This window comes from Jaculus jaculus, chromosome 4 (genome assembly GCF_020740685.1).
Source record: "Jaculus jaculus isolate mJacJac1 chromosome 4, mJacJac1.mat.Y.cur, whole genome shotgun sequence".
Taxonomy (NCBI): Eukaryota; Metazoa; Chordata; class Mammalia; order Rodentia; family Dipodidae; genus Jaculus; species Jaculus jaculus.
This window is the reverse complement of record NC_059105.1, coordinates 80,078,804-80,093,127: the sequence shown is the minus strand read 5'-3', so window position 1 is coordinate 80,093,127 and position 14,324 is coordinate 80,078,804. Positions and strand designations below refer to the sequence as shown.

The window sequence follows — 14,324 nt, the reverse complement described above, 5'->3', positions numbered from 1 at the left end:
ACTTTCTGACTATGGCTCCCTATTCAGTGTTTTTGTAACATTTTGAGTGTGTGTGGGGGGGTGCACAAGGACAAATGAACATCAGATGCTTGGTCCACTTTTTGCATTTGGCTTACATGGGTGGCTTGGGAATTAAACCTAGGCCAGCAGACTTTTCAAGCAAGCACTTTTAACTCAGGAGCCACCTTCACAGCCTTTAGTGTTCCTCTTTAAAATCATTTTCTGGGGCTGGAGAGATGGCTTAGCGGTTAAGCGCTTGCCTGTGAAGCCTAAGGACCCCGGTTCGAGGCTCGGTTCCCCAGGTCCCACGTTAGCCAGATGCACAAGGGGGCGCACGCGTCTGGAGTTCGTTTGCAGAGGCTGGAAGCCCTGGCGCGCCCATTCTCTCTCTCTCCTCTCTCTGTCCTTCTCTCTGTGTCTGTCGCTCTCAAATAAATAAATAAAAATTTAAAAAAAAATCATTTTCTGCATTCTGATAAAAGTATCATAGGTTGTAAGAGCTAGTTATCCTAGTTGATATTTGTGTAGTTTATATGTCGAGGGCATGTGATGGGTTGACTTGGTTTAATTTGTAGTTACACTGTGTCTGAACTGTATTATTGCTTTCCTTGCCATCATAGTACTCCACTACTTGGTGCTTTTGTGTGTGTGATATTTCTTTCTTTCTTTTTTTTTTTTTTTGGTTTTTGGAGGTGGGGTCTCACTGTAGCCCAGGCTGACCTGGAATTCACTATGGAGTCTCAGGGTGGCCTCAAACTCATGGCACTCATGGCAATCCTTCTACCTTTGCCTCCTGAGTGCTGGGATTAAAGGCGTGCACCACCATGCCGGCTATGTGTGTGATATTTCTGTTGATTGTCAACCTGACAGGTCCTAGAATCAACGAGCAGGTGAGCTTCTAGGCAAGCCTGTATGGGAATGTCTTGATTGAGTTGACTGACATGAAAAAGCCACCCTAAGTGTTGATGGTACCCTAGGATCCTTAACTGTGTAAAATGGAAAAAAAGCCAAATGTGGACGTTCATCACTGATTACTGATTGTAGGTGCAATGTGATCAACTGCTCCTATTGGTATACCTTACTGTGTAACTTCAAACTATAAGCTAAACTAAATCTCATCTTCCTGAAATTGCTTTTGTCAGGTATTTTGCTACAGCAATAAGGAAAACAACTAATACAGCACGAGTCCTAGAAAGCTACATGGTTTCTTTTCAGTATTCTTAAACCAGCCAATTTTCAAAGGTCCTCTACCAGAGTAATCTCACAGGCTGTTTTACCTTCCTCAGTAGTAGAGAACTGCTGCTTTTTATTCAATGAAGCAAAACAATGTCTAGGGAGCTATTCCTAATTGCATTCATCTTCCATTTTAGAAAGACTCTGTGTATCAGATCTTTAGATTTCTAGAGGCTATACTGCAGTCAGATTTTTGTGGCTGCTGAAGGTCTTGGATAGGTGGGTTTCATAGCTCTTGCCTTGTATGTTGGTTACTTTCTAGTTGGCCTGATAAGAACTTAAAGGATTTTTTTTAGCCTGATAGTTGGAGGTTGCTGTCCAGGAATGGTGGCAGGAGCTTGAGGTAGTTGGTCACATTCAGTCCACAGTGAAGAGGCAGAGAGCAGTGCATGCTGGTGCTCAGCCAGCTCTCCTTTTTATACAGCCCAGGATCCCAGATCTTTGAGTTTGGAGTGGTACCTGCCCACAGCTAGGGTAGTTCTTCCACCTCAATTAACCTAGTCAAAATAATCCCTACAGGCATACCCAGAGGCTAGTTTCTTTTTTTTTTTTTTTTTTTTTAATTTTTATTAACATTTTCCATGATTATAAAATATATCCCATGGTAATTCCATCCCTCCCCACCCCCACACTTTCCCATTTGAAATTCCATTCTCCATCATATTACCTCCCCATTACAATCATTGTAATTACCTATATACAATATCAACCTATTAAGTATCCTCCTCCCTTCCTTTCTCTTCCCTTTATGTCTCCTTTTTAACTTACTGGCCTCTGCTACTAAGTATTTTCATTCTCACACAGAAGCCCAATCATCTGTAGCTAGGATCCACATATGAGGGAGAACATGTGGCGCTTGGCTTTCTGGGCCTGGGTTACCTGACTTAGTATAATCCTTTCCAGGTCCATCCATTTTTCTGCAAATTTCATAACTTCATTTTTCTTTACCCCTGAGTAGAACTCCATTGTATAAATGTGCCACATCTTCATTATCCACTCATCAGTTGAGGGACATCTAGGCTGGTTCCATTTCCCAGCTATTATAAATTGAGCAGCAATAAACATGGTTGAGCACGTACTTCTAAGGAAATGAGATGAGTCCTTTGGATATATGCCTAGGAGTGCTATAGCTGGGTCATATGGTAGATCAATCTTTAGCTGTTTTAGGAACCTCCACACTGTTTTCCACAATGGCTGGACCAGATTGCATTCCCACCAGCAGTGTAGAAGGGTTCCTTTTTTTCCACATCCCCGCCAACATTTATGATCATTTGTTTTCATGATGGTGGCCAATCTGACAGGAGTGAGATGGAATCTCAATGTAGTTTTAATCTGTATTTCCCTGATGACTAGGGATGTAGAACATTTTTTTTAGATGCTTATATGCCATTCTTATTTCTTCCTTTGAGAATGCTCTATTTAGCTCCATAGCCCTTTTTTTTTTTTTTGATAAGGTTTCACTCTAGCTCAGGCTGACCTGGAATTCATTATGGAGTCTCAGGGTGGCCTCGAACTCATGGCAATCCTCCTACCTCTGCCTCCCAAGTGCTGGGATTAAAGGCGTGCGCCACCACGCCTGGCTCATAGCCCATTTTTTGATTGGCTTGTTTGATTCCTTATTTAACTTTTTGAGTTCTTGGTATATCCTAGATATTAATCCTCTATCAGATATATAGCTGGCAAAGATTTTTTCCCATTCTGTAGGTTGCCTCTTTGCTTTTTTTACTGTGTCCTTTGCAGTGCAAAATCTTTGTAATTTCATGAGGTCCCAGTGATTAATCTGTGGTTTTATTGCCTGAGCAATTGGGGTTGTATTCAGAAAGTCTTTGCCAAGACCAATATGTTGAATGATTTCCCCTACTTTTTCCTCTAGCAGTTTCAGAGTTTCAGGCCTGTTGTTAAAGTCTTTAATCCATTTGACCTTAATTCTTGTGCACGGCGAGAGAGAAGAATCTATTTTTCATTCTTCTGCAGATATATATCCATTTTTCCCAACACCACTTGCTGAAGAGGCTGTCTTTTCTCCAATGAGTATTTTTGGCATTTTTATCGAATATCAGGTGGCTATAGCTACTTGGGCTTACATCTGGGTCCTCTATTCTGTTCCACTGATCTACATGTCTGTTTTTGTGCCAGTACCATGCTGTTTTGGTTACTATGGCTCTGTAGTATAGGTTAAAATCAGGTATGGTGATACCACCAGCCTTATTTTTGTTGCTCAGTATTATTTTAGATATTCGAGGTTTTTTTTTGTCATTCCAAGTGAATTTTTGGATTGTTTTTTCTATTTCCATGAAGAAAGCCTTTGGAATTTTGATAGGGATTGCATTAAATGTGTAGATTGCTTTAGGTAAGATTGCCATTTTCACAATATTGATTCTTCCAATCCAGGAACAAGGGATGTTTCTCCACTTTCTAGTGTCTTCTGCAATTTCTCGCTTGAGTGTTTTAAAGTTCCCAGAGGCTAGTTTCTTAGGGCACAGTTTGTTATCAGTGTCATCCATCTCAGATTTCCTAGCCTTCCCATAGCAACCATTTGTTACCACCTTGTACTTTTGCAGTTGTTGAACCTGGGCAGGTTTTTGGATATTCTCCTCTTAAATGTAGTCAGGCCCTGCTTGCTGTACAGAGGTCTTGTCTGCCCTCATTCTTTCTCATTAGCTCTCAGTGAATTCCCTTGTTAGTTCCACAGATGGTTGCAGAGTTGAACTGTCACACTAGCAAATTTTTAGCCTTTAAGAATTCAAGAAATTGTAAGTTTTTGTGATGGCTGCCTTTGTCCCATCTCCCCTGTAAAGGGGCTTGCCATCTTTTGTAGTTCATCTGCTTGCCTTGCAACCTCAGCTCTCTGGTGGACTCAGTTATCCATCATATTCTCACTAGACTAGATTGGGAAATTTAACTTTTGACAAGTATTGTGCCCCTAAAATTCAGAGCATTGTCAAATTTTCTGTTCTCTGTTGACATAGAATCTTACTTAGGGTTCATATACTACTTTTGGTCTTCTCTATTATTTTGTTTTACTTAAGTTAATTTTTTAAAAACAGGGAATTAAACCTAGGCCACCAGGCTGGCCTGGATTTCACTGTTTCGCTGTATAGCCCACGTAGCCTCAAACTTAATAATCCTCCTAACTTAGCTTCTTGAGTGTTGCAATAGCAGGTGTGAGCCACCATGCCCACTTAATTTTGTCTGTTTAATCTCTACATTACACATTTTTGTGTGACTGTGACTTTTAAATTCTTTTTCAGTAGTGTTCTTTTGGCAGTTTCCTGTTCCCTGTTATATGTTTTTAAACCTTTCTTTATGTAAGCTAATACACTTTTTTGATCTGATAGTGTTGCTGAAATTCAAACCCATTATCTTAACACATGCTAGACAAGTTCTCTACCACTGAGCTAGATCCCCGCAGTTTGATAGTCATGACTCTCAATATATGATTTGATGTTGGGTCTACCATTTTTTTCCTCGTCTCTAGTATGTTAATACGGACCTTGTTTATAGTGCCATATTTTTGTGTCTGTTTAGGTGTGTGTGTGTTTGTTTGTTTGTTTGTTTATTTTAACTACTGATAACTGAAAAGAATTGATAGAAATAATTCAAAGCCTAGCCTGAAGACCTAAATTCTCCTCTAGCAAAGCTGGTACTTGGTAGATTCTTAAATTGTAATTGCCTTAGACTAAATGAAAGGGTTGAACTTCATTTAGCATATAAGCAATGTCAACCTGGGCTACAAATCTGTACAAAAGTTAGTATATTGCTGGAGTAACCTTATTTGTGTCCTGATCTTTGACTGCATTCCATGAGATTGGACGAGTGAAAGTATAAATTTGGAACTCTTCAAATATCGTCAGGACAGAAATTACTTTCTTACTTTCATATCTTTGGTTTCCTACTTTATCTTCATTATTGACCTGCTAAAACTTGTCTAGGCCTTTGTTACTGTAATGTAGACACTGCATTCAGTTTTTAAAGAACTGATTTGAATAATATTCCATTAACAGTAACTGAAAATGTGTCTTATAATATTTTGTATATCTCAGCTATCAGACTTATGTCATATTGTGGTTATTTAATTCTGTTTACTACCTTTGCATCTGAAGTATATGAGGAGATGACTCATGGTTACTTTCTGCTGTTGGGCATTTAGTGGCTATTAAAAGTTGAATTTGAGATAGGATATTGGTTTTTTTGTTATTTTTTTACTGTTCTGTTTTTTGAGACAGTGTTTTGCATTTAGCACACGCTGGCCTACAACTTAATACTCTGTCTTCACCTCCTGAGTACTAGAGTTATTGTTGTTCCTAGGACTAAAAAATTTTTTCATTCATTTATTTGCACATATGGGATGCTGGCAGTATCATGGTCTCTTGCTGATGCAAATGAACCTTTTTGACTCTACGTGGGTAGCTAGGGAATTGAACCCTTAAGATGAATTTTTACTTGTATTTAACAAGTGACTCATGAGGTCTTGGTAAGCCACAGATAATACCACCTGCAGAATTATTTTTTCAATTTTACATGTGAGGTAATGTATTTCTTTAGGCTTTTGCTTGGAAAGAAAATTTGAGGTGATGAAGGTTTTCCCCCACAAAATAGGTATGAGTACATTTAATGTTGTTTATGAATGTAACTGTTTTTGTTTTTTTGAGGTGGGGTCTCACTGAAGCTCAGACTGACCTAGAATTCACTATGTAGTCTCAGGGTGGCCTCGAACTCACGGTGATCCTCCTACCTCTGCTTCTCTAGTGCTGGGATTAAAGATGTGTGCCACCACACCCGGCTGAATGTAACTTTTTATTTGCATAAAGATCCTTTGTAGCATGTAGCAGGACACTGAAAGCATGAACCAACTTTCAAGATCTCTGAAGAGCTTCCCAGGAAACTCAGCTGAAAGAATTTATCTACAGAAATGAAGTTAATCTTTAGTAGTAGCCAAGAAGCTACAGATTTGTAAGACTGTTGTATTAGCTTTTGAGTTGGTACAAATGAACTGTCTTTTAGGGCTTATGTTAGTCTATTAAAATGTCTTAATGTGAGGTCATTTGGCAAAGTACAGATAATGAGGTAAATGGTAGCTAAGTAGTACTTATAGAGAATCTTTATTCCGAGACTTCATCTTAGGAGTTGAGAAGCTCAGTAAAGTAACTATTTCAAATACCAGTGATAAAGATTGTTACAGTATTGAGGTTCATTACCTTCTTAATGCATTTAAAATAACTTCTACACATCAGAGCAAGTGACCTGTTCGTGGGGGACATGAGCACTGAATTCTGGTGTACTTAACCATGACGGGCTTCTAGTTAAATTCACAATACCAATTAAGTGTGCTATGGAAGCTGCATGACAATCAGAAGTACTGTTTAGAGAGGCATGGTGAATATTCATTGTACCTCAAATTCTACCTTTTTGTCTGACCACACTTATAAACAAGGGAAGGAGATGTAGCTTAGTTAGTGACAGTGTGTAAAGACCCAAGTTTAATCCCCAGCACCAAAAAGACAAAGGGGAAAATGTTCAAAACTGAAATTACAAAGCATTTATATTTTAATTTAGTGCAGGGCCCCAAGGCTATAAAGCCATCCCTTAGGATAAATTTTTATCTTATCACCAAACACAAAAGACCTACCTATAGATCTCTGGAATCAAACATAAATTTAAAGAAATAGTACATAATAATAGAAGGAAACTAAGAAACTGTTTAAAGACTAGACATACTAACTTTGGACTTTAAAGGTACTATTTTAAGTATTCATTAAAACTGCTAAATTTCAAATACATTTTTCTTGACTCTGATCTGTCATTCTTATGTCTTTTCTTTGATAGAATTTACAATTTTTATGTTAGCTTTGTAGTTAGTTCTTCAGTAGACTGTAAGTTTAGTATGGGCACCATTTCAGTATAGTGTGCCCATCTACCTCATTGTCTTATTTAGTATTAATGTTCCTAGCACATAGTACACAAAAACTTATTTTTAGAAACTTATTAAGTGGTCTAGAAGAAGTTTTTCAAAGACTTACACATTTAATATTTTGTGCTTTTGACCTACAACTTATATAACCAAATTACGTAAGTTTTTGTATAACACCTACATTGTCAGAATGCAATCAGGTTTTTATGTAGAAGAGTCGCCAAAAATAGTTTCGTGTGGTATTAAATTAGTCTCTCAAAGGGCTCTGCCTCTTTGCCTTCTCCTAAGAGGTTTGTTTGGAGCAGATAGCCTACTAAGATAATTTCATTTTACAAGAAAAAACTGGATATATAGTTGAAGTAATCCGAGAGATATAATTAAGGAACATTTTGTTAAACTCAGATGTAGACATGTCTTTTAAAAAGAACTTGTCTCATTTAAAATCCTCAGGTGACAAATGATTTTCATAGCTGCCTTGATAAAGTAAAACATCTGCTACTTGTTAAACTACTTTATAGATTTTTACAGTTTTGACACTGGGGATTCACAAAATGCTTTTGAATGTTAGTGTTTAATCATGATATTATTTCTCCTATTGCATGGCCTCTAGCTTTATAATACAGAATTCACTGCTTTCTAGTGAAAATTTGGTATGGACTTAAATATTTAAATAATTTATAAAAGGCAGATGGTAGATTTCTAAGTGAGGTGATTGGATGCAGCCTTCTTAAACTGCAAGCCAAAACAAACCCACACTTAAGATAATTCTTGTCAGGATTTTGGTCACAACAATGAGGAAAGCAACTAATCATGAAGTGATGTTCTTACTAGTATTGGTCTTTTTTTTTTTGAATCTTCATCTCAGTGTGAAGATTTGTAGATTTCAGGTGTAAAAGTTTCCTTTTATTTCTTGTCAATTTCTTGTCTTTTACTATAGTTATAGTCAAATGATAACCTTCCAAGCAGCTCTCATTTTCATGTCACAATTTCTACTTTTTCTGCTCTTTGGGAGCTTTTCTTGGCTCATTCAAATCACTGTGATTAGTGTACTTTAGTATTTCTAAGTTTTTAAGATTAAACACATTTGGAAATTCCAGAAGTCCTTATAGTACTCTTGATTGCAATCGTGAAACATTTTATGAATGAATGTTTTTTATCTCTTCGAAAATAATAAGCACCTACTTTCTCCAAATTTCTTTTTCCCTGCATCATCTGTAAGTTCCTGTTTGTTCATTGTGATTATTTTAGTCTAAATTTATGTTATGCCCTTCTTGGATACCTGCTCATGTTTGATGTTTGTTATTGGAGAAAACTACTAGAAAAGCTTAATTGCTTTTGATAACTAGTACACTTGGCAGTGGGGTTAGAAGAGTAAGTGGTAAGGTAGGCTGCTTTTGTCCAACTGCCCTTCCTCCCTTCCTTCCCTTTGCTAGACCTAGAGCCTCATTTCATGATAAGCCAGACAATGTCATTGAGTTAATACTGTATGCCCTAACAAGCTAGACTTTGATTGAGAACATCCATGTGCCATTACTAGTACCTCTGGTGTTCTTCTCATGATTGAAGAGTAGAACCCCTTAAGTCTCCAGAAAGGTGACTTTGGGTTTCATGATTCTATAGATTTTCTGATACTCCTACTTGAAAATTTGCAGAGATGATTCATGGGTTGGGAGTGTTATTACCTATTAGATCTTTATTTCCCAGTCAATGAATACTTGGTCTTTGGGGAAATGAACCTGGAGAAGATTAGGCATTTTTAGTGATCCAATACAGGGTTTAATTCAACAATGTGCCCTGTGCATCATCACCTTCTCTTTTTCTACTCAGTTTTTTTGGTTTGTGTGTTTTGCTTTGTTGTTGCTTTGTTTTGTTTTTTGAGGTTCAGGCTGACCTGGAATTCACTATGCATTCTCAGGGTGGCCTTGAACTCATGGCAATCCTCCTACCTCTTGAGTCCCAAGTGCTGGGGTTAAAGGCATGTGCCAGTACGCCCAGCTTCTCAGGTTTTTTGATTGTAGTAAAATAACAATCACATAAAATTTGCTATCCTAATAATGTGTTGTAAGTATAGTTTGTTGTTGTGTTAAATATACTTACAATGGTAGGATGCTAATATTGTGGTCTAACTTAATTCTTTTTATCTTGTGATACTTAAACTTGGTACACTTGTAATTGTCACTCCTCAATGCCCCTGGTAATTACCATTCTGTTTCCTATATCTGTGATTTTAACTATGGCAGATAACTCATAAGTAAAATCATATAGTATATATCTTTTATAACTGGTTTATTTCACTTTGTATAATGTCCTTGAATTTGATATATTAGAATTCTTTTTTTTTCTCTCTCTCTTTCTTTTTTGGTTTTTCGAGGTAGGGTCTTACTCTAGCCCAGGCTAACCTGAAATTCACTCTGTATTCTCAGGGTGTAGAACTCACGGTGATTCTTCTACCTTTGCCTCCTGAGTGCTGGGATTAAAGGCATATACTACCACCCCCAGCAGAATTCCCTTCTTTTAAGGCTGAATGATAGTCCATTGTGCATGCCACATTTTGCTTATCCATTTATCTGTTGGTAATATTTGGCTTTTGTTGTGAATACTACTGCTGAGGCATGGGTATGGCAATATACCAAGATACTATTTTCAGGGTTTTTGGGGGTACATACCAAAAAAGAAGTACTCTATATCATATGATAATTCTCATTAATTTTTAAAGCATTTCCATGCCATTTTTCACAGTAATTGTACCATACTGTAGCCTAGTCCTTTCTGTTACCTTGTATCTTCAAATTTTTATCGTTCTGGGGGGCCATGATCAAATGGTTTGTTTCAGGGTCCTACCTTTTTCTAGATCCCTAGTATATGCTATATATCTCATAGGTTTGATTTCCCAGATATACCCTGGAAACCTTCTGTGGTCTTACAGTACTTACTGCTGGGTACACATGACTTTCTTTTTTGAGGTAAGGTCTCAGAAAGTCTAGCTCTTGTTAAAGGTATGAGCGACCATACCTGCCTTTAATGATTAATTCTTTTTAAAAAAAAATGGTCAAGGGACTAGGGATTTGGCTTAGCGATTATGGCATTTGCCTGCAAAGCTTAAAAACCTGGGTTTGATTCTACAAGACCCATGTTAAGCCAGATGAACAAGGGGGCACGTGTCTGTAGTTCATGTGCAGTAACTAGAGGCCCTGGCGTACCCATTCGCTTTCTCTCTGTGTGTTTATCTCTCATCGTGAATAAATGAGTAAAATATATTTTTTTAATGGTTAATTGTTGAACTAATGATCAAAGAAAATTAGGAAGTAAAGACTTCGATGTTTTCCCAAGATAACTAACGAGAAAAATTGTTTTATAGGAAATCCTAAGAATGGATTCTAAACCTTCCAGGATTCCAAGAAGAATTTCTGTTCAACCATCTGGCTCTTTAAGTACTAGGATGATGTCTGGAAGCAGAGGAAATAGTTTAAATGATACCTATCATTCTAGAGATTCTTCGTTTAGATTGGATTCTGAATATCAGGTAATGCATTAATTTGAAATACATGTGTAGTCTTTTCTGTTTGTTAGATTTTTAAAGATCATCTGGATATAAGGGATCCTGTAATCTAAACATGATGAAAATGGTAACAGAATAAATACCTAATGATTTTCATAATTTGGTATCTTCATAATGATGGAAGAATCTTATTCAGAACCATATGTCAGTGCCTTTTGTAGATGTTCTGAGAAGGGGAAACAAATTTTCAGGAATATTGATGATGAAGTTTGTTTATTTGTACACACACACAGTTAAAAGAGTGGATGATCTAAATTGGATTAATAGTCCAGGAAAACCAAATTGTTGTGTATAGTAAATGGACAAGGAGATACGAACAAAATTGGTGCTTATGGGTATAAATGGGCCCTTGGAAATTTATGAGGCCACTGTAGATTAAATTAAAATTGAATGCATTTTGGGCTGGAGAGATGGTTTAGCCGTTTAGCCCTTGCCTGTGAAGCCTAAGGACCCTGGTTTGAGGTCCAATTCCCCATGTTAGCCAGATGCACAAGGGGGTGCACGCATCTGGAGTTCTTTTGCAGTGGCTGGAGGCCCTGGTGTGCCCATTTTCTTTCTTTCTCCCTCCATCCTTCCCCCCTTCTTTCTTTCTCTCTCTCTCTCTCTCTCTCTCTCTCTCTGTTGCTCTCAAATAAATAAATAAAAATTAAAAAAAAATTGAATGCATTTTATTTCTGTTTTAAATTTTTGCAGTCTACATCTGCATCTGCATCTGCATCCCCATTTCAGCCTACATGGTATAGTGAATCTGAGATAACTCAGGGAGCACGCGCCAGATCACAAAACCAGCAACGGGATCATGATTCAAAAAGACCTAAACTTTCCTGTACAAACTGTACTTCTACCTCAGCTGGGAGAAATATTGGAAGTGGTGTAAATGCCGTGTCAGGTAAGAATTACTTACTTTTTGTTAAATCTACTGTGAAGTACTTTGGACTATTTTACCTTAACTTAGTAGTACAAGTGGAATTCACTGTTCTTTTTGCCTTTCTTTGGACTTAGTTTATTCAACATATAGAATATTAGCAGATTTTAATTAGAATAACTGCTATATATCTTAATTATAATTGGTAAATGTCACATGTTAGTTTACTGGTTATTTTGGGAGATATGTTTTTATAGTGTTACTAGGAAAGCCACATTTATTACATAGTTTTTTGGTTTTTGAGGTAGAGTCTCACTCTAGCTCAGACTGACCTGGAGTTTACTATGTAGTCTCAGGGTCAGGGTGGCCTCAAACTTAAGGTGATTCTCCTACCTCTGCCTCCCTAGTGTTGGGATTGAAGGCATGCACCACTCTGCCTGGTTCTTACTACATAAATCTTTAAGAACATTTCTTAGGGCTGGGGTGATGGCTCAGTGGTTAAGGGTACTTGCTTGCAAAGCCTACCTGCCATCCCAGGTTCAATTCCCCAATATTCACGTAAAACCATATGCACAAAGTGTACATGCATCTTGAGTCCATTTGCAGTGGCAAGAGGCCCTAGTCCACCCATGCACACGTGCACATATACACACTCTGTGTCTCAAATAATTTTTTTAAAGAAGACTTCCTGAGTGTTTTAGAGAGTAACATGGCATGTTACTTCCTGAAAATATGAAACTCTTGGACTAAAAAAATGAAGTTGGAACTTGTCTAGTGACAGTTTGACAAGAAATTAGAGTTCTGAGCCTCACAATCTCTTACGTAGGAGAATGGGATTAGACAGATTAACTACTCTGGGATTCAAATGGGTAATGGTATATAAAGCCCTATGCTGCATATTTTGTAGTCAGTTATGTCCTTGGTTCAAATTGAGATAGCAGAAAGGTTATTCCTTTTGTCACGTGAAATGCTTGCCTGTGCCTAAAATTGCTTTAGAAGCAAAATGTGGGTTTACACAAGTAGAGACAAAATTCCTAAAGGGTTGATTATTTCAGTTGTAAGTTAACACACTTTCTATTTTAATAAGCAGGACCGCCATGGGAAAAACACTGCCCATTTGAAGCATGGTAAAAGTAGTGAGATGGCTAAGAGCAAACTGTACTTAACTTGTGGATATGCAGTACTATGCAGAGACAGTTTTCTTCTCTTAGGCTGACTGAAGGAGTAGCATTAAAGACAATGGGGCATTTTTCAAGATAAGCAGGAATTATTGAAGCTTGGAATGGAAGAGCCAAAATTTCAAAGTGATAGTGAAAGAAAGATAAGGTCTGGAAGTGCTTCTTTTTTTTTTTTTTTTTAATGTGTATGCACATGGTCATGGTAGGATCTCTTGCCCCTTGCAAACTTTTTTCACTCAGCTCTAAGTGGGTGTTAGAAGATCAAACCATGGTTGACAGGCCTTGCAAGCAAGTACCATGAGCCATCTCTCTCACTATTAAATTTAATTGTAAATGAAATGGCTGAAAGATTTGAAATATAACTGCAAAATTGCATTAATTCTTAGAACTAAAAATGAATCAAAAAATGTGGTAATGATGAAAAAAGCTTTTTATAGGTTGGAGACATAGCTCAACATCTAAGGGAGCTTGCTTGTAAAGCCTGATGATTCAAGTTCAGTCCTGCCCAGCACCCACAGGAAGCCAGAGGTCAAGTGACACATGTATCTCTGCTGATAATGTGCCTAAGACAGTGGGGAGAATCCTAAGATGAGTACTTCTCAGATTGGAGTGTTGTGTTACTCACTGATAGGGTATGTGGTTAACATGTGCGAGACCTTGAATTTAATTCCTATGCTGAAAAGGTTTTTTTTTCTGAAACATTTATTATATTTATAGTATGATTTATTTCTGTGTCCAAATGGCTTTGGTTTTCATTTTAGCTTTTTCCAAGCATCACTGACTTTTGAGTGAAATTCTGCATCTTTGACAAGATTAACATGTTTTGATCTATAATCATTTTATATCATGCTTACATTATATAAGTCAAGTGTGGTGGAGAGATACTGAGACATTGATAACATATATGTGGATGGATTTCAAGGTTAAGGATATGTTTAGTGTTTAGCATGCATATACTTACTGTAGATATATCTGAGGATCTGGATTCATTTCCCAGCACCAAAAAGTGATTGCATAGGAAAATATTTTATGATTAGCTTTATTAGTAAATGATTGCTTTGTTGAATTTTGCTTGTGATTGTGACAGTGTAACCAGAGATTCCTGTCATAAATCAATAGTAATAGTAACCTCTTCTGTATTACTGAAGACTTACTGTTCCTCAAGAACCTTGAAACTTTCTCTGAAATAAAACTTCTTCAATTACTTTAAGATTCTTCTTGGAGGCATAGTCAAGTTCCCAGATCTTCATCAATGGTACTTGGTTCATTTGAAACAGAGTTTATGAGAGAAAGGAGAGATTTGGAGAGGAGAACAGATTCTTCCATTAGTAATCTTATGGATTATAATCACCGAAGTGGTGATTTCACAACTTCACCATGTATGTATAAACTACATTATTAAGTATAGCTTTTCTAGTAATGTTAAATTTCTTCTTCATGACATTGAGAATATTAAGGAATTAGTGAAGTGAATCTTAAAATTTCAGAAGAGCATGCTTTGTAATAATATTCATTGTTTTAATTTAAAAATATAAACATATTGAAACAGATAAGTCTAAATGAATATTCAGCCTACCC

The 14,324-nt window shown here is 37.1% G+C and overlaps 1 protein-coding gene across 6 annotated transcripts in view; it reads left to right on the top strand.

The window, feature by feature from the left end:
• Marchf7 (membrane associated ring-CH-type finger 7) overlaps nt 1–14,324 on the top strand; it is a 46,495-nt gene that overhangs the window by 11,124 nt on the left and 21,047 nt on the right. For 4 of the 6 annotated variants that reach the window (XM_004651871.3, XM_045147238.1, XM_045147236.1 and 1 more), the window contains exons 2-4: nt 10,503–10,667; nt 11,397–11,592; nt 13,958–14,125. In XM_004651871.3, the coding sequence (XP_004651928.1) occupies nt 10,515–10,667; nt 11,397–11,592; nt 13,958–14,125 (517 nt within the window). In that variant the 5' untranslated portion in view covers nt 10,503–10,514. The remainder of the gene's footprint in view (nt 1–10,502; nt 10,668–11,396; nt 11,593–13,957; nt 14,126–14,324) is intronic. The other 2 variants (XM_012947366.2, XM_045147239.1) reach the window with 1 other exon arrangement.